Source organism: Coregonus clupeaformis, chromosome 21 (assembly GCF_020615455.1).
Source record: "Coregonus clupeaformis isolate EN_2021a chromosome 21, ASM2061545v1, whole genome shotgun sequence".
Taxonomy (NCBI): domain Eukaryota; kingdom Metazoa; phylum Chordata; class Actinopteri; order Salmoniformes; family Salmonidae; genus Coregonus; species Coregonus clupeaformis.
Window position 1 is genome coordinate 5,545,975 of NC_059212.1, and position 20,936 is coordinate 5,566,910.

Below are 20,936 nucleotides of genomic sequence, written 5' to 3' on the forward strand. Positions count from 1 at the left end.
GACTGCCTATAATATGAAATATTCGATTAGTAGTTGCTCATCTAAATACGGAACCCTATGAGTCATTAGTTAATCATAATGTGTGTTGCCGATCTAGTGGTCTGATAGCCTCGTGCTCATCATGGCGGTAAATTCATCTGATCAAACCGGACCATGACGATACGGACCGTGATGATATGGATTCTGTGATATATATATATATATATACTCCCTATGAGAACTGCACTGTAGCGCAAGGTCACTTCCCTCACCATATCCATGGTCTTCCGCTTCTCTCACAGTATTATTTGAGTGTAGGTCAGTCTTTGCGGGTTGCACGATGATACCCTTTAGATTATTAAGCTATTCCATATCCAGCAGGAGGCTATTTGTCACCATCCACTTGCAATGTATTGGTCACCAACACCAACTTTTGGTGTGATTTGAAAGTAAAAAAAAAAAAACGTGAAATATTATTTAGACGCTATAGGCCTTCTATAGAAATATACATGTTTTCTTTTTCCAAGTTATTCAGAGCTTGACCCTCAAACATTTCTGTAGAAAACAATGTGCTTCAGTTAGCCTACTGTCGTATCCCAACGAAGCAGCTTGATTCGATATCCATAGACAGAAACTCAATGCGTGTCTCCTTCTGTTGTCTCGTTATCTGTAAATCGAATTAGTCTTTCTCATGTATTGCATTTCATGGTCCACCGGAAATAATGGCCCTCCAAGTTGTGGGATGTTTGGAAATGCAAGGCTAAAAATGCTGTCCAGAATCAAGTCGACTTACCATTATTGTGGTTGTCATTTAAAACTGACGTCTGTTATAGAATAGGAAAATGCTGAAGAAATAACAACATCTTGCCGAGAGTTGGCTTGTTTTTAGAAGGACAATTATGTTTTGATTTGATGAGTGCCCTATGGGTTATGCTCTTAATACTTTTGGGGATTATTCTCTTGATGCACATCTTAGTATTGATTTTGTAAATTAAATCATCATAAACTTTGAAAACAAGATTACCAAAACCACAGGCGTCTGTTTTGAAGTAAATGTTTTTCCCTCTAGTCTTATCTTATTCTAATATTGACGCAGTAGTGGGTTGGCAAATGTTGCTGTTTGGTTGTGAAAGATTGGAGGAAACCAGTGCTATGATACCATGACGATAAAAAATAACCAGACCTGGGTTCAATTAGTATTTGTTTTTCTTTCAAATACTGCGCTTGATTGAGCTTGCTTGGCACAATGGACTCAATGGAATAGTCCCAAAAGTGCAAACCCCACCTATCTGGCACGCCAGGCAGGCTCAATACAAGGCTTGTATTTGAGAGAATTAGGAGGGGGGGGATCTCCTGCACTTCCGTTCTAACTCATGTGTGAGGAGTTTGTGGGAATAACAGAAAACGACATCAATAGAATGGCAGGCTGTGTCCCCATAAGGTGCAATACTGTTGGTGTGTATAGAGCCTACTGTTTACAAAGTGGTATTTCATACAAAGACCAGCAGCTGTAGGGATGTTTATGTTTTAGATGTGTGACTAACACCTCCTCCATTCATGTCATAAGAATTTCCCGCTGCCTCATGAAATCAAACTAATGAATTGTGGGTGACGACAAGTTAGTTTAGAGTTGTGGGTGTTTTCCTACATTGATTTCAGGAAAGTGTTTGCTTAGTAGTCACACCAACATTTTAATGGTTGCAGATTGATCATAGGCCCATTTGATGATTAACTCCCGAGTGGCGCAGTGGTCTAAGGCGCTGCATCGCGGTGCTAACTGTGCCACTAGAGATCCTGGTTCGAATCCAGGCTCTGTCGCAGCCGGGCCGCGACCGGGAGACTCATGGGCGGCGCACAATTGGCCCAGCGTCGTCCAGGGTATGGGAGGGAATGGCCGGCAGGGATGTAGCTCAGTTGATAGAGCATGGCGTTTGCAACGCCAGGGTTGTGGGTTCGATTCCCACGGGGGGCCAGTATAAAAAAAAGTATATATGTATTCACTAACTGTAAGTCGCTCTGGATAAGAGCGTCTGCTAAATGACTAAAATGTAAATGATATGTTCATAGTATGATAGAAGATGAAGTGCCATAAGAGAAAGCAAGTCATCCTAAGCCAAGCTTCAGAAGGTTTGTCCCTAAGGACGATTTTTCAAGAAGACTATGGATCATTTCAGGTTTTAGGTTTAATTTCAGTGCAGCCAGTATTGGAAAAACTACTTCAATCTGGATTGTATGGCAATGATCATCACTTCAGGGAGTCTTAGATATCAATGGCTACTGTGGAAAGTGGCAATTCTCCGATTTGTGAATGAAAATCCACCCTTAGACATTATGACTAGAGTCTGATTGTATTTCCAGAGAGCTAAACGTTTGACTTATTCCAGTTTATTCTAGTGTTCTGTGAGGATGTAGATGATAAAGTAGTTGTCTGAAGCTTGATTGATAAATCACTTAAGCATGATTGGACCTGCACAATTGGATAGGGCAAGATTTTGCTTTCCTGGAAATATGACTGTCTGTCTGTGTCTGTCTGTGTCCACCTGATGGGAAATTCCTCAATGGAGATGTTCCTATGTAAGTTAGCAGCGGTATCCTTCTGACCTTGTGGCTTTATTGAAACCCATATCCCCTCTGTGTTAACCGTTTCTACTACAGGCTTAATCTTTAAGCCCAATTACCAGTTGCAAAATATGTGGTCAACCACATCAATGTTTCAGCAGATTTAAATGTAGCTGTTTTATGGCCGTAATAAAAATGTTTTTTAATGGGCATTCATCCACTGTCATGTCGGCTAAGTTTATGCAAAAAAAGAACTCTCTCCATTTATTGATTTCTCGGTCTCCTCCCCCAGGGTCTGTATGAAGGGATGTGATGACCCAAGCAGATACCGCCCCAGTGACTCCTGGGAGCAGGTAGGTCTGCCACATGCGGAGGCCGTGGTGGGGGGAGCCCGGCCAAAACTAAAAAGAGGGAGGCCCAAGGAGGTCACGAGAGGCAGCACGAAGGAGAGCAATGATCTGAGGGAAGAGGAGGAGGACAGGAAGTTGGATCTATGCGAGGGGGACAGCCTCGACTGTCGCGTCCTTCTCACTCGTCTGGAGGCAAGCGGTGATGAAGACGAGGAGCGCTGCTTGAAAGCGCCAATAGAGCGCAAAGAAGAAGGGAGCCATAATCTGGTGCGTGGAAGGACCAAGCCCTGCAAGTTTAGACAAAAGACCTGCAAAGCCTATCGGCTAGCGCCGGAACCAAGCAACCAATCAAAAGTGTTATGCACATTACCTGTCGTGGAACCTCGCAAACGGAGGCTGGCCTCTCTCAACGCGGAGGCTGTGAATAGTCTGCTCTTATACAGAGAAGATCCGCAAGGGTCCAGACTCGCAAAGAAGCTACAGTCCAATGGGGATCTGGCAAAGGATGCAATCATTTTGGGACACAACACCCCAAGTGGTCCTAAAGTGGCAAAATCAGACATTTTTGAAACTGGAAGTTCCAAAAAATACCAAAAGGCTATGAAGATGGAGGACTTGGGTCTGCTGAGTCTGTACGGTCCCACCCCTCGGCGTCAGGCCAGCCTCAACGCCGCTGCTTTGCTCAAGATCACCAGCACCTCCTTCAGAGCCAAACACCGGGGGGCCAAGACCAACTGCAACCAACTGAGTGGAGTAGTGAGGATCAAGCTAAAGAAACAGCAGCATCATAAACTCCATCACGGGCAATCCCAGGCCCAGTCACAGCTGGTTCAGAGATGCTCTAATCTCTGTAAAGGGGAGTACTTCCACCCGGAACCCCAGTGGGAGGGGACTACAGGGGGGAACGGCTCCATCAGATCTGACTTCCAGTGTGGATCCTTGCTTGGCTACCCGATGAAGTCTGTGAAGGAGCCGGTCGTGACCCAGGTGACTCCTTCTTTCTGCTCCCAGGAAAGGTCGGGGGAGTACTGCCACCGACTGGCCCTGTTCCTTGGCCAGAAGAGCTTTGGCGATGAGGAACTTGAGGCGCATTCGCTCTCCAAGGGCTACCTCCCCTCTCCCCGTTCCCTGGCCCACCCACATGCCCTAACCATAAGCCCTCACCCTTACCCATGTTTCTCCGGCTACTGTGTCCACGTTGCCCACCACGAGACCTCCTCTACCCTCATGACCACCATGAGCTCCAGCCCCATGCCCTACCCGCCCTCCCCTGTGGCCCCCATCACGTTGTGCCCTGGTGGGGTCCAGAGTCCCAAGCTGCTGTCCCCGACCGGCTCACACCCCTCAGGAATCGCCCACCTGGCCTACTGCTATGGAGAGCCCTGCAGAATCAGTCGCTACGCCTACAGAGCAGTACCAACCCACGCCAGCAGATGGTGCTGTTATAACGCAGGCTGCACCAGCTGCAGACATAACATCAAGATGGGTAAGAGGAGGCAGAAATGCTTAGAGATATGTAGTGATAATGATGTGAACGGGTCATGATGATTGCAGAGTGTTAACCGCATATTTGAGATGGCTCAGTGACCTTTTAGTCAATCAGTCAAATCACTAACAGTCTACTGAGAGAATGATCATGTTTGACCTTTTTAGAATACAGAGAATCAGAAATGTCACAGGTCAGGCGAGAATCTAAAGTCTTCAAGAAAGTTGTTCAGTCGTGTTCTAGGATTAGGGTTAGGATTAGGGTTAGGATTAGGTGTTCTTGGGATTCATTCATTGTGGTCTAAAAGCCTGGTAGGGTTTAAATCCACAGTCCTTAGCTGAACTTTGTTTCTTTATCCCTGCTCTCCACTCTACGTACATAGTGAGTGGAGAGCCTTAACTCTCTAGCCACTAGCTACGTGAGTAGGTCCAATGAGTAATCACCACAGATTGTGTAGATAGAATGTACTGTATTTACTATTGAAGCGGAGGAGTATTCATCTGGAGATGCCAAGCTGTGCTCTCAACTGAACCCCAGTTACTGCCAGTGGTCCTATATATATATATATATATATATATATATATATATATATATATATATATATATTAATATATATATATATATATATATATATATATATATAAAATATCCATGCTTCACAGTAGGTATGGTATATATACACACACACACACACACACACACACACACACACACACACATATATATATATATATATATACAGTGGGGAAAAAAAGTATTTAGTCAGCCACCAATTGTGCAAGTTCTCCCACTTAAAAAGATGAGAGAGGCCTGTAATATTCATCATAGGTACACGTCAACTATGACAGACAAAATTAGAAAAAAAAATCCAGGAAATCACATTGTAGGATTTTTTATGAATTTATTTACAAATTATGGTGGAAAATAAGTATTTGGTCAATAACAAAAGTTTCTCAATACTTTGTTATATACCCTTTGTTGGCAATGATACAGGTCAAACTTTTTCTGTAAGTCTTCACAATGTTTTCACACACTGTTGCTGGTATTTTGGCCCATTCCTCCATGCAGATCTCCTCTAGAGCAGTGATGTTTTGGGGCTGTCGCTGGGCAACACGGACTTTCAACTCCCTCCAAAGATTTTCTATGGGGTTGAGATCTGGAGACTGGCTAGGCCACTCCAGAACCTTGAAATGCTTCTTACGAAGCCACTCCTTCGTTGCCCGGGCGGTGTGTTTGGGATCATTGTCATGCTGAAAGACCCAGCCACGTTTCATCTTCAATGCCCTTGCTGATGGAAGGAGGTTTTCACTCAAAATCTCACGATACATGGCCCCATTCATTCTTTCCTTTACACGGATCAGTCGTCCTGGTCCCTTGCAGAAAAACAGCCCCAAAGCATGATGTTTCCACCCCCATGCTTCACAGTAGGTATGGTGTTCTTTGGATGCAACTCAGCATTCTTTGTCCTCCAAACACGACGAGTTGAGTTTTTACCAAAAAGTTATATTTTGGTTTCATCAGACCATATGACATTCTCCCAATCCTCTTCTGGATCATCCAAATGCACTCTAGCAAACTTCAGACGGGCCTGGACATGTACTGGCTTAAGCAGGGGGACACGTCTGGCACTGCAGGATTTGAGTCCCTGGCAGCGTAGTGTGTTACTGATGGTAGGCTTTGTTACTTTGGTCCCAGCTCTCTGCAGGTCATTCACTAGGTCCCCCCGTGTGGTTCTGGGATATTTGCTCACCGTTCTTGTGATCATTTTGACCCCACGGTGTGAGATCTTGCGTGGAGCCCCAGATCGAGGGAGATTATCAGTGGTCTTGTATGTCTTCCATTTCCTAATAATTGCTCCCACAGTTGATTTCTTCAAACCAAGCTGCTTACCTATTGCAGATTCAGTCTTCCCAGCCTGGTGCAGGTCTACAATTTTGTTTCTGGTGTCCTTTGACAGCTCTTTGGTCTTGGCCATAGTGGAGTTTGGAGTGTGACTGTTTGAGGTTGTGGACAGGTGTCTTTTATACTGATAACAAGTTCAAACAGGTGCCATTAATACAGGTAACGAGTGGAGGACAGAGGAGCCTCTTAAAGAAGAAGTTACAGGTCTGTGAGAGCCAGAAATCTTGCTTGTTTGTAGGTGACCAAATACTTATTTTCCACCATAATTTGCAAATAAATTCAATAAAAATCCTACAATGTGATTTTCTGGATTTTTTTCCTCAATTTGTCTGTCATAGTTGACGTGTACCTATGATGAAAATTACAGGCCTCTCTCATCTTTTTTAAGTGGGAGAACTTGCACAATTGGTGGCTGACTAAATACTTTTTTTCCCCACTGTATATATATATATATATATATATATATATATATATATATATATATATATAACATGTACGTACGTATATATATACTACCGTTCAAACGTTTGGGGTCACTTAAACATTTCCTTGATTTCCATGAAAACATACATGAAATGAGTTTGAATAGGAAATATAGCAAAATGAATAGGAAATGTAGTCATTGACAAGGTTAGAAATAATGATTTTTAATTGAAATAATTATAATTGTGTCCTTCAAACTTTGCTTTCGTCAAAGAATCCTCCATTTGCAGCAATTACAGCCTTGCAGACCTTTGGCATTCTAGTTGTCAATTTGTTGAGGTAATCTGAAGAGATTTCACACCATGCTTCCTGAAGCACCTCCCACAAATTGGATTGGCTTGATGGGCACTTCTTACGTACCATACGGTCAAGCTGCTCCCACAACAGCTCAATAGGGTTGAGATCTGGTGACTGTGCTGGCCACTCCATTATAGACAGAATACCAGCTGACTGATTCTTGCCTAAATAGTTATTGCATAGTTTGGAGCTGTGCTTTGGGTCATTGTCCTGTTGTAGGAGGAAATTGGCTCCAATCAAGCGCCGTCCACAGGGTATGGCATGGCGTTGCAAAATGGAGTGATAGCCTTCCTTCTTCAAGATCCCTTTTACCCTGTACAAATCTCCCACTTTACCACCACCAAAGCACCCCCAGACCATCACATTGCCTCCACCATGCTTGAAAGATGACATCAAGCACTCCTCCAGCATCTTTTCATTTGGTCTGCGGCTCACAAATGTTCTTCTTTGTGATCCAAACACCTCAAACTTCGATTCGTCTGTCCCTAACACTTTTTTCCAATCTTCCTCTGTCCAGTGTCTGTGTTCTTTTGCCCATCTTAATATTTTATTTTTATTGGCCAGTCTGAGATATGGCTTATTCTTTGCAACTCTGCCTAGAAGGTCAGCATCCCGGAGTCGCCTCTTCACTGTTGATGTTGAGACTGGTGTTTTGCGGGTACTATTTAATGAAGCTGCCAGTTGAGGACCTGTGAGGCGTCTGTTTCTCAAACTAGACACCAGTGTATTTGTCCTCTTGCTCAGTTGTGCACCGGGGCCTCCCCACTCCTCTTTCTATTCTGGTTAGAGCCAGTTTGCGCTGTTCTGTGAAGGGAGTAGCACACTGCGTTGTACGTGATCTTCAGTTTCTTGGCAATTTCTCGCATGGAATAGCCTTCATTTCTCAGAACAAGAATAGACTGACGCGTTTCAGAATAAAGTTATTTGTTTCTGGACATTTTGAGGCTGTAATCAAACCCACAATTGCTGATGCTCCAGATACTCAACTAGTCTCAAGAAGGCCAGTTTTATTGCTTCTTTAATCAGCACATCAGTTTTCAGCTGTGCTAACATAATTGCAAAAGGGTTTTCTAATGATCAATTAGCCTTTTAAAATGATAAACTTGGATTAGCAAACACAACGTGCCATTGGAACACAGGACTGATGGTTGCTGATAATGGGCCTCTGTACGCCTATGTAGATATTCCATAAAAAATCTGCTGTTTCCAGCTACAATAGCCATTAACAACATTAACAATGTCTACACTGTATTTCTGATCAATTATATGTTATTTTAATGGACAAAAAAATTGCTTTTCTTTCGAAAACAAGGACATTTCTAAGTGACCCCAAACGTGTGTGTGTATATGTACAGTGGGGAAAAAAGTATTTAAGTCAGCCACCAATTGTGCAAGTTCTCCCACTTAAAAAGATGAGAGAGGCCTGTAATTTTGATCATAGGTACACGTCAACTATGACAGACAAAATGAGAAAAAATTCCAGAAAATCACAATTGTAGGATTTTTTATGAATTTATTTGCAAATTATGGTGGAAAATAAGTATTTGGTCAATAACAAAAGTTTCTCAATACTTTGTTATATACCCTTTGTTGGCAATGACACAGGTCAAACGTTTTCTGTAAGTCTTCACAAGGTTTTCACACACTGTTGCTGGTATTTTGGCCCATTCCTCCATGAAGATCTCCTCTAGAGCAGTGATGTTTTGGGGCTGTCGCTGGGCAACACGGACTTTCAACTCCCTCCAAAGATTTTCTATGGGGTTGAGATCTGGAGACTGGCTAGGCCACTCCAGGACCTTGAAATGCTTCTTACGAAGCCACTCCTTCGTTGCCCGGGCGGTGTGTTTGGGATCATTGTCATGCTGAAAGACCCAGCCACGTTTCATCTTCAATGCCCTTGCTGATGGAAGGAGGTTGTCACTCAAAATTTCACGATACATGGCCCCATTCAATCTTTCCTTTACACGGATCAGTCGTCCTGCTCCCTTTGCAGAAAAACAGCCCCAAAGCATGATGTTTCCACCCCCATGCTTCACAGTAGGTATGGTGTTCTTTGGATGCAACTCAGCATTCTTTGTCCTCCAAACACGACGAGTTGAGTTTTTACCAAAAAGTTATATTTTGGTTTCATCTGATCATATGACATTCTCCCAATCCTCTTCTGGATCATCCAAATGCACTCTAGCAAACTTCAGACGGGCCTGGACATGTACTGGCTTAAGCAGGGGGACACGTTTGTCACTGCAGGATTTGAGTCCCTGGCGGCGTAGTGTGTTACTGATGGTAGGCTTTGTTACTTTGGTCCCAGCTCTCTGCAGGTCATTCACTAGGTCCCCCCGTGTGGTTCTGGGATTTTTGCCCACCGTTCTTGTGATCATTTTGACCCCACGGGGTGAGATCTTGCGTGGAGTCCCAGATCGAGGGAGATTATCAGTGGTCTTGTATGTCTTCCATTTCCTAATAATTTCTCCCACAGTTAATTTCTTCAAACCAAGCTGCTTACCTATTGCAGATTCAGTCTTCCCAGCCTGGTGCAGGTCTACAATTTTGTTTCTGGTGTCCTTTGACAGCTCTTTGGTCTTGGCCATAGTGGAGTTTGGAGTGTGACTGTTTGAGGTTGTGGACAGGTGTCTTTTTTATACTGATAACAAGTTCAAACAGGTGCCATTAATACAGGTAACGAGTGGAGGACAGAGGAGCCTCTTAAAGAAGAAGTTACAGGTCTGTGAGAGCCAGAAATCTTGCTTGTTTGTAGGTGACCAAATACTTATTTCCCACCATAATTTGCAAATAAATTCATTAAAAATCCTACAATGTGATTTTCTGGATTTTCTCAATTTGTCTGTCATAGTTGACGTGTACCTATGATGAAAATTACAGGCCTCTCTCATCTTTTTAAGTGGGAGAACTTGCATAATTGGTGGCTGACTAAAGACTTGTTTTCCCCCACTGTATGTGTGTGTGTGTGTGTGTGTGTGTGTGTGTGTGTGTGTGTGTGTGTATGTATATGTATACATATATATATACATATATATATATGTAATGTAATATATATATATATATATATATATATATGTATGTATGTATGTATGTATGTATGTATGTATGTGTATATATATATATATATATATATATATACATATATATAGATATATATATATATATATATATATGTATATATACATATATATGTATGTGTATGTGTGTATATAGATAGATATATATATATATGTATATATATATATATATGTATGTGTGTGTATATAGATAGATATGTATGTATATAGGGTTTGTTAATCTTTGTAGCAGAGCTCCATACTGTACACACAAGACAGGCTAAAATGATTCCACATCTTATATCAGCCAGGAGTCCCACAGTCCCAAAGCCCCTTTACGGTACTGCTTCCGGAGCAGTGGATGACGACAGAACAGGGCCATTCTTACTGAGGGAATTTATTCTCAGCTGGTCTGTGGTCAGATCGTACACTGCTCAAAAAAATAAAGGGAACACTTAAACAACACATCCTAGATCTGAATGAATGAAATAATCTTATTAAATACTTTTTTCTTTACATAGTTGAATGTGCTGACAACAAAATCACACAAAAAAAATATCAATGGAAATCAAATTTATCAACCCATGGAGGTCTGGATTTGGAGTCACCCTCAAAATTAAAGTGGAAAACCACACTACAGGCTGATCCAACTTTGATGTAATGTCCTTAAAACAAGTCACAATGAGGCTCAGTAGTGTGTGTGGCCTCCACGTGCCTGTATGACCTCCCTACAATGCCTGGGCATGCTCCTGATGAGGTGGCGGATGGTCTCCTGAGGGATCTCCTCCCAGACCTGGACTAAAGCATCCGCCAACTCCTGGACAGTCTGTGGTGCAACGTGGCTTTGGTGGATGGAGCGAGACATGATGTGCTCAATTGGATTCAGGTCTGGGGAACGGGCGGGCCAGTCCATAGCATCAATGCCTTCCTCTTGCAGGAACTGCTGATACACTCCAGCCACATGAGGTCTAGCATTGTCTTGCATTAGGAGGAACCCAGGGCCAACCGCACCAGCATATGGTCTCACAAGGGGTCTGAGGATCTCATCTCGGTACCTAATGGCAGTCAGGCTACCTCTGGCGAGCACATGGAGGGCTGTGCGGCCCCCCAAAGAAATGCCACCCCACACCATGACTGACCCACCGCCAAACCGTTCATGCTGGAGGATGTTGCAGGCAGCAGAACGTTCTCCACGACGTCTCCAGACTCTGTCACGTCTGTCACATGTGCTCAGTGTGAACCTGCTTTCATCTGTGAAGAGCACAGGGCACCAGTGGCGAATTTGCCAATCTTGGTGTTCTCTGGCAAATGCCAAACGTCCTGCACGGTGTTGGGCTGTAAGCACAACCCCCACCTGTGGACGTCGGGCCCTCATACCACCCTCATGGAGTCTCTTTCTGACCGTTTGAGCAGACACATGCACATTTGTGGCCTGCTGGAGGTCATTTTGCAGGGCTCTGGCAGTGCTCCTCCTGCTCCTCCTTGCACAAAGGCGGAGGTAGCGGTCCTGCTGCTGGGTTGTTGCCCTCCTACGGCCTCCTCCACGTCTCCTGATGTACTGGCCTGTCTCCTGGTAGCGCCTCCATGCTCTGGACACTACGCTGACAGACACAGCAAACCTTCTTGCCACAGCTCGCATTGATGTGCCATCCTGGATGAGCTGCACTACCTGAGCCACTTGTGTGGGTTGTAGACTCCGTCTCATGCTACCACTAGAGTGAAAGCACCGCCAGCATTCAAAAGTGACCAAAACATCAGCCAGGAAGCATAGGAACTGAGACGTGGTCTGTGGTCACCACCTGCAGAACCACTTCTTTATTTGGGGGTGTCTTGCTAATTGCCTATAATTTCCACCTGTTGTCTATTCCATTTGCACAACAGCATGTGAAATGTATTGTCAATCAGTGTTGCTTCCTATGTGGACAGTTTGATTTCACAGAAGTGTGATTGACTTGGAGTTACATTGTGTTGTTTAAGTGTTCCCTTTATTTTTTTGAGCAGTGTATTTGTCGGGGACCACAGCAGCACTCATGACCTCATCAAGTATGCTGATTACAGATCAAGATGGAGTGTCGTTGGCGTTGCCCGCTCAGAGGTGCTATTACCTTAGGTAAATTGGTATATGTCTTGTTGCCTCTGAGCTGCCTGCTTTGAAGTGACACAAAAATTGACCCTTTTCCCCAGAGAAGTGAGCGAGACGTCATTTTTTATTTCCTGCTACCACAAGCTATCCGATTGCGAGAGTCTATTATAATGTGACATTTATTGTATCATCGCTCATCCTGACTGGCCCTTAATGGTCAGGTGAACCTACACTACACTAGTGTGGTTGGTCGATTCCTATGGGGTTTTGAAAGACTCCACACACTCCTACATTACATGACATTAAATTACAGCATCCCCATTACCTTTTGTACAGAGCAAATCATGCATCAGCTTTATGTAATCCTAGATTTCCAGGAACAGTCAGAGTTATGAGTGCTGACTGAGATGATGGGAGGTAAGGAACATAAATGCTATAATATAAAATAGGTGGCTAAATGCTATAATATAAAATAGGTGGCTAAATGCTATAATATAAAATAGGTGGCTAAATGCTATAATATAAAATAGGTGGCTAAATGCTATAATATAAAATAGGTGGCTAAATGCTATAATATAAAATATGTGGCTAAATGCTATAATATAAAATAGGTGGCTAAATGCTATAATATAAAATAGGTGGCTAAATGCTATAATATAAAATAGGTAGCTAAACGCTATAATATAAAATAGGTGGCTAAACGCTATAACATAAAATAGGTGGCTAAATGCTATAATATAAAATAGGTGGCTAAATGCTATAATATAAAATAGGTGGCTAAACGCTATAATATAAAATAGGTGGCTAAACGCTATAATATAAAATAGGTGGCTAAATGCTATAATATAAAATAGGTGGCTAAATGCTATAATATAAAATAGGTGGCTAAATGCTATAATATAAAATAGGTGGCTAAATGCTATAATATAAAATAGGTGGCTAAATGCTATAATATAAAATAGGTGGCTAAATGCTATAATATAAAATAGGTGGCTAAACGCTATAAATATAAAATAGGTGGCTAAATGCTATAATATAAAATAGGTGGCTAAATGCTATAATATAAAATAGGTGGCTAAACGCTATAATATAAAATAGGTGGCTAAATGCTATAATATAAAATAGGTGGCTAAATGCTATAATATAAAATAGGTGGCTAAATGCTATAATATAAAATAGGTGGCTAAATGCTATAATATAAAATAGGTGGCTAAACGCTATAATATAAAATAGGTGGCTAAACGCTATAATATAAAATAGGTGGCTAAACGCTATAATATAAAATAGGTGGCTAAATGCTATAATATAAAATAGGTGGCTAAACGCAATAATATAAAATAGGTGGCTAAACGCTATAATATAAAATAGGTGGCTAAACGCTATAATATAAAATAGGTGGCTAAATGCTATAATATAAAATAGGTGGCTAAATGCTATTCACAAAAAAAAAGGCCTTCCACTGCATCATTATTACAGTATCATAATTATGACATTTTTCCAGAAGGAAGTTCAGTTGTGTCAAGTCAGATAACAGAAAGATGTGAATATATCAACAGCAACGTTCACACGTAACGGATACAAATGCTAGTATATACAAGATAAAACATAAGTCACACCCGTCAATTTTCTTTTCAAAGCCGTACTGATGCCTATACGAAACCTTTTAGCAGCTCTGTTGGTTCGCGCCCTGAAGGCAGTGCTGCATATTGGCTGTTCGGTGGATGTGTAAGATGATTTCTTTACCCCTTTTACGTGTGCGCTCTTTGTAAATGTCTCAGAGAGCCTTTTGCTTGTACAGATGTATATCAGCAAGCGATACAGTGTCGCCTCCCTCTGATCCCTCTCAATATCCTTAACCGGCTCTTTTATTCCACACTGCCTGTCTGGGGTACATCAGGCCACCACAAATACTCCATCTCTGCTACTCTGATGTGCATTTGTGGCCAGCCCCTGTGGCCAGCCTCTGTGGCCAGCCCCTGTGGCCAGCCCCTGTGGCCAGCCCCTGTGACTCACAGCTACAATTAAGACAGAGGATATAGACAGTGTTCTTATCTCTGCTGCATGCAGCGTCGCTGTTTCTATATTAGTGGCGCTGAAGCTGAGTGGCGTTGAAACAGAGTGGCAGGAAAGGAGAGGATGAGTGTGGAGTTTTTTGTGTTGATCTATGTGCTGGTGAGTGTGAGTGTTTTAAGGGACCGATCACTCTAGTGTCTGACACTTCCACTTTTCCCCATAGAAGACGACTCCTCATCTCTGGAGGACCACAGCCCCCCCCCTGTCCAAGTTTCCCCCGCACCCGGCTGCCTCGCCACCCCCAGCGCTCCCCAAGCTGGCCAATCAGTGCCCCGCCTCCAGAACCCTCTATCGGACCCCAGCCAACCAAGGGTCCTGCTGCAAGTGGCCCGGGAGTGTCCTCAGAGTGCCAAGCCACCCAGCGGCTCTCGGTCTGGGGTGCATGGTGGCTCGCCGTCCTACTGCCCTCATATTCAAGACAAGCAGCAGCTGGGGCCCACCGCCAGCGGAGCTGCCAAGCAGCAGAGGATCACCCGTCGCCGGGCAACCAATGGCTGGCTGCCCGTGGGCGTGCCCTTCGAGAAGGAGGTTTTCACTGTGGTATGTGTTGCTGTGTGTTAAGGGATACTGGTTGTACCTTGTAAGGTAGCTAGCTGAGGCTACAGAATATTAGAATTTCCTCTGAAGGAAAACTTAATCTGTATGTATGATATTATTACCATCCATTCTTACTTCTGTGCTAACAACAATGGTAATAACCGGGTCCTTAGCATGTGCTAATAACAATGCTAATAGTATGTTCCAACAACAATGACATATTGACTATGTTTCCAGGGGGAAGAGACAACAGTGTTGCGCAAATGTTTTGAAGGAGTACAGCGGGACGGGGAGGTCATTCGGGTTCGAGACACAGTCCTTCTGCGCTCCGGCACCAGGAAGAAGTCTCTGCCCTACGTAGCCAAAATCTCAGCCCTGTGGAAGCACCCCGAGTCAGGTGAAGCTCTGCCTCTTTCACGCAGAGCTAAACTGACACAGATGGATGAAAAACAAAACTATAGCCATGTTTAAAAACCGGTTCAAATACTTGGTCGGCGCTCAATTGAGCTTGCCTGGCACAATGGAACCAATGCAGTAGTATGAAAAAGTACAAAACCTGCCAATCTGGCATTCCAGTCAGCAATCAAACGCTCAAAACAGACCACTGTTTGCCACATCAACTTTTGTAGAATTGATTATGGATGGGATCCCTACACATCACTTCAAATGTTCAATTTGATACAACTTTAGTTATCCTCTTCTCACTTTGAAAATGGCACTGTCTGTGTGTCCTCAGGGGAGATGATGATGAGTCTGTTTTGGTTCTACCGCCCAGAACACACACAGGGAGGACGCAATCCCAGCACACACTGTGAGGTGAGTTCTCCGGGAAAGCCCAGTTCACACTGTGAGGTGAGTTCTCCAGAAAGCCCAGTTCACACTGTGAGGTGAGTTCTCCGGGAAAGCCCAGTTCACACTGTGGTGGTGAGTTCTCCAGAAAGCCTAGTTCACACTGTGAGGTGAGTTCTCTGGGAAAGCCCAGTTCACACTGTGAGGTGAGTTCTCCGGAAAGCCCAGTTCACACTGTGAGGTGAGTTCTCCGGGAAAGCCCAGTTCACACTGTGAGGTGAGTTCTCCGGGAAAGCCCAGTTCACACTGTGAGGTGAGTTCTCCGGAAAGCCCAGTTCACACTGTGAGGTGAGTTCTCCGGGAAAGCCCAGTTCACACTGTGAGGTGAGTTCTCCGGGAAAGCCCAGTTCACACTGTGAGGTGAGTTCTCCGGAAAGCCCAGTTCACACTGTGAGGTGTTCTCCGGGAATGCCCAGTTCACACTGTGAGGTGAGTTCTCCGGGAAAGCCCAGTTCACACTGTGAGGTGAGTTCTCCGGGAAAGCCCAGTTCACACTGTGAGGTGAGTTCTCCGGGAAAGCCCAGTTCACACTGTGAGGTGAGTTCTCCAGAAAGCCCAGTTCACACTGTGAGGTGAGTTCTCCGGGAAAGCCCAGTTCACACTGTGGTGGTGAGTTCTCCGGGAAAGCCCAGCTCACACTGTGAGGTGAGTTCTCCAGGAAAGCCCAGTTCACACTGTGAGGTGAGTTCTCCGGGAAAGCCCAGTTCACACTGTGAGGTGAGTTCTCCGGGAAAGCCCAGTTCACACTGTGGTGGTGAGTTCTCCAGAAAGCCTAGTTCACACTGTGAGGTGAGTTCTCTGGGAAAGCCCAGTTCACACTGTGAGGTGAGTTCTCCGGAAAGCCCAGTTCACACTGTGAGGTGAGTTCTCCGGGAAAGCCCAGTTCACACTGTGAGGTGAGTTCTCCGGGAAAGCCCAGTTCACACTGTGAGGTGAGTTCTCCGGAAAGCCCAGTTCACACTGTGAGGTGAGTTCTCCGGGAAAGCCCAGTTCACACTGTGAGGTGAGTTCTCCGGGAAAGCCCAGTTCACACTGTGAGGTGAGTTCTCCGGGAAAGCCCAGTTCACACTGTGAGGTGAGTTCTCCGGAAAGCCCAGTTCACACTGTGAGGTGAGTTCTCCGGGAAAGCCCAGTTCACACTGTGAGGTGAGTTAAAACTGTCAAAACTGTTCGCTGCTCTGGCACCCCAATGGTGGAACAAGCTCCCTCACGACGCCAGGACAGCGGAGTCACTCACCACCTTCCGGAGACATTTGAAACCCCACCTCTTTAAGGAATACCTGGGATAGGATAAAGTATTCCTTCTAACCCCCAAATTGTAAAGTGGTTATCCCACTGGCTATAGGGTGAACGCACCAATTTGTGAGTCGCTCTGGCTAAGAGCGTCTGCTAAATGACGTTAATGTGCCCTTGAGCAAGGCACTTAACCCTAATTGCTCCTGTAAGTCGCTCTGGATAAGAGCGTCTGCTAAATGACTAAAATGTAAATGTAAAATGAGTTCTCCGGGAAAGCCCAGTTCACACTGTGAGGTGAGTTCTCCGGGAAAGCCCAGTTCACACTGTGAGGTGAGTTCTCCAGAAAGCCCAGTTCACACTGTGAGGTGAGTTCTCCGGGAAAGCCCAGTTCACACTGTGGTGGTGAGTTCTCCGGGAAAGCCCAGCTCACACTGTGAGGTGAGTTCTCCAGGAAAGCCCAGTTCACACTGTGAGGTGAGTTCTCCGGGAAAGCCCAGTTCACACTGTGAGGTGAGTTCTCCGGAAAGCCCAGTTCACACTGTGAGGTGTTCTCCGGGAATCCCCAGTTCACACTGTGAGGTGAGTTCTCCGGGAAAGCCCAGCTCACACTGTGGTGGTGAGTTCTCTGGAAAGCCCAGTTCACACTGTGGCTGCCATCTACAATGTTTGCCCAGCCCCAGCCTGGTTCTCCATGGGAAAAGAGATGGCAAACACATTGTTTCCGTTTAATTATGTATTTCCTGGAGAAATAGGCTGTACAGGCTTCCCATTATCAATATCCCCCAGGAACAAACACACTTTGTTCACCCAGGCTATGAATAATAAACAGAAGCCTTATTCACAATGCTCTGCGAGAGAGCGCTGGGGCGTGTTCAGTAGGAAGAAAACGTTTTGAAACTGGAAGGCACTACCTAAATTTGTCCAATGAAAACACAGATTTTCATTACCGGTTGTAAAACATTTTGCTACAGTGTGCTCTACTGAATACCCTGGGCTTTGAGCAGACCAAAGCTACTGCTCTGTTTTACACAAGTCTCTGTAAGGAAAACCAGCTAGGATTAAATCAAGACTTAGACTGCACCATTTTTTGATTTCCCATGACTGTGTGATTTCCTGATGGGGAAGTGGGTCGAAAAGGGCTATACAGACTTTTCTGACGTGCAAACCGATATTTTTATTTTTAGAATTGATTAGGGTTAAGGGTTTGTTAAAGGGTCAGTTTTAGATTTTGGCTAGTCAGTTTGCACATCAGAAAAGCCTGTATAGACCTTCCCAAGGCGGTCTTGATGATGTCAGATAGATGTAGTTAGGGGATATTAAAGGGATAGTTCAGCCATGACATATTTTGATATATGTAAATACATTATGTTAAATTGCTGAACTATCCCTTTAAGCAAGGGATTTGTTTTGGTTCATGAGAGAAGATTCATGCATTGTTTTCCTCCCCTCTTGTCACCCAACTTCATTTCCAGAATGAAATTTTTGCATCTCGGCATCAGGATGAAAACAGTGTGGCCTGCATTGAAGACAAGTGCTACGTGTTGACGTTAGCACAGTACTGTAGGTAAGGTCTGTTTATCTCTGATGGGAGATGGGGTGTGAGAATAAATAGTATGTGGGAGACACAAGATGTTGAGTGGATTGTATTACGTTTTATTTGTTGCATTGTATTTGTTCACTCATTTGCACGGTCTGTTTGACATGTCCTTTGGTGTTTCAGATATTGTGCCTTGGTGACGCGTCGGGGTGATGGTCTCCCTGAAAGTGCCACCAGAGTGGTGCCGCCTTGTGTCGAATCCACCGTCCCTGCCCACTGCTGTGTGCCCACGGACATCGACCCCAACCTAGTGTTCATGTGTCGCCACGTCTACGACTTCCGCTACGGGCGCATCCTGAAGAATCTGCAGTAGCACTTGTGAGGACGGTGGTGGAACGGAGGAATCTTAAACAGTGAAAGAGGATGCTGAAAAGACAGGATTTTGAGACCGATCAAGCCACTCTGTTTTGAAAGGGGCGGAAGATGTTGACAGTTTTAGGCTGAGGAAGTCTGGAAGTGTTTTTGCCCGATGTCTCACCCTGAGGGGTTTGCAAAGGGTCACACTTGGTCAAAGAGGAAATGTGTTTTATCATCCCGAGCACAAATCCCCTTTTTTAACAAAACTGATTTGCCAAATAATGATTTTATTTTTCATCTTCCCATGACTTTGTCTGTATCTATGTGGGTTAGTAGCCATGTTGTTGGCAGATGGTATCAGTTAAGACTTGTTCAGTATTTAGTGGGATGACTCATAAATTAGATGGTGGCTTAACATATTTATCTGTAATGATTTAGTCTTGAGTTTAAAGTTTTTAATTGGCTTAAGTGCAGAGAAATATTTATTTCTATATGGAGAAAATTTTAATTTATTTTTTAAAGTAATTTAAGAGTGAATTATTTAGTATTTTCAAAGCAAGGAAGGTGACTACGAGAACATTATAATTCCTAAGTAGAAATGATCCAGGCGTTCGCCAACACTAACTCACTGTCTGCGCTGTCTTAGAGGTAAAGTACCACTGAATCCCAAACCAGCCTCTCGCCTATACCTCACCCCTACCAACACATGGTCCTCCGTTGTCACGTGTTGCTGACGAAACTCCCAGAGTGGCGAAGGGATCAATAAAACCCATTAACTTTGGGACGCACTCGTGGCAATTAATGTATGACATTTTAAATAATACGAGCATGAAATTCTAATTAACAAATTCCCCTTGTCATTTTACAAGATATAAACCTCTGTAATAGTTAAACATTTAATTTGGGAGGTATTTCATTTTGTTACATGTGTCAAGCCTCGAAATCAGACAAACAAATGCTCCATTCTCTTGTATGAAATTGTGCAAACTCCAAACATATTGCGTTACATGTTGGGATAGCACTTCGCTCTGGACCTGGCAGCTTTGCTGGCTCGGTCGAAGTGGCTATCGAAGGGGCGTGAAAGCGCAAATTGAGGGGTGAGGGGAAAGGGACTGGTTTGGGATTCAGCATGAGAATGACCAGTGACTCAACTGGATGGACCAAATATCCCTGGGATTTTCCGGGCCACCCCCACCCTGCCTTTTAATTGACCAATGAACGGGGGTTTGAACACAACAGCCACACTGCCATTACCCATAATAACTTGCCTTACATCCCGCGGGTTGACATCTAGGATGCAAGCTCCAATACGTTCAGTTTACACCTCGCCAAAAGCCCCGCCTTCCGTCTAAACCAAGGTTGCCAGTGAGTGGAGCTACAGTTCAGCACAAGCCCCTCCCCATGCTACTGTGATCATCAACTGTGTCCTTAAGCTGAAAACGCTACTGATTCGTCAACACGGAAGTCACACTGTGGATTTATCTAAATGTGTTTGATTAGATCAGAGGGAATCAACGTTTGGTATGACAGTTCCTGGAAAAGCTTGCTGTCTGATCAACATATGCACACACACACACCTGCTTTGAAGATGTATCTCGATGTAGAGGGCACCAGCCATAGGAGAACCCTCTTACACGCTCTATTTCTTTTTAAGTCCAATCAAGATGTGATAGATTATTTCTTACATTGCCTGTTGTGCCTGCCAGTCTCAGTGGACTCGGTGTCCCAATAACTTTCCATGAAAAGTAAGCCAAGATTATTGTTGTTTTTTATGTCTTTTTGAAAAGCCTTTTTTTGTGTGTGAAATTCTGTTAATTGCTAAGAAATGGATGTACCAAAAAGGGTATAGAAGGGGCGTAAAATGTCACGTTCAACTCATTCCCCGGTGTAGAAAACTCTCAATTCCAAGTTTCTTTGTTCTTATGTGCATATGTTCCAGTGTTTTAGAGGTTCTGGGAATTCTGGGAAAGGATATTCACAGCATAGTGTTTTGTATTATTTAACTTGGACCCATGTAATATACAAATATTTGAATGGAATAAATAATGAGTTTGAACCCAATAATCTCATTTGATGAAGTTGCAAAGTCAGTCTGACAAATCTTTGCATACGTTCTTCCAAATCAACATCAAGTAACTGACTCTTATCTTGT

General features: G+C 43.9%; 1 protein-coding gene across 4 annotated transcripts in view; it reads left to right on the top strand.

The window, feature by feature from the left end:
• Nucleotides 1-20,845, top strand: part of LOC121539040 (bromo adjacent homology domain-containing 1 protein) — a 53,275-nt gene extending 32,430 nt beyond the window's left edge. For 2 of the 4 annotated variants that reach the window (XM_041847239.2, XM_041847238.2), the window contains exons 2-7: nucleotides 2,831-4,374; nucleotides 14,432-14,808; nucleotides 15,043-15,202; nucleotides 15,542-15,621; nucleotides 18,363-18,454; nucleotides 18,611-20,845. In XM_041847239.2, the coding sequence (XP_041703173.2) occupies nucleotides 2,838-4,374; nucleotides 14,432-14,808; nucleotides 15,043-15,202; nucleotides 15,542-15,621; nucleotides 18,363-18,454; nucleotides 18,611-18,800 (2,436 nt within the window). In that variant the 5' untranslated portion in view covers nucleotides 2,831-2,837 and the 3' untranslated portion in view covers nucleotides 18,801-20,845. Of the gene's footprint in view, nucleotides 1-2,830; nucleotides 4,375-14,431; nucleotides 14,809-15,042; nucleotides 15,203-15,541; nucleotides 15,622-18,362; nucleotides 18,455-18,610 lie in introns of those variants that run through there. The other 2 variants (XM_041847240.2, XM_041847241.2) reach the window with 2 other exon arrangements.
• Nucleotides 20,846-20,936: the final 91 nt, after the last annotated feature.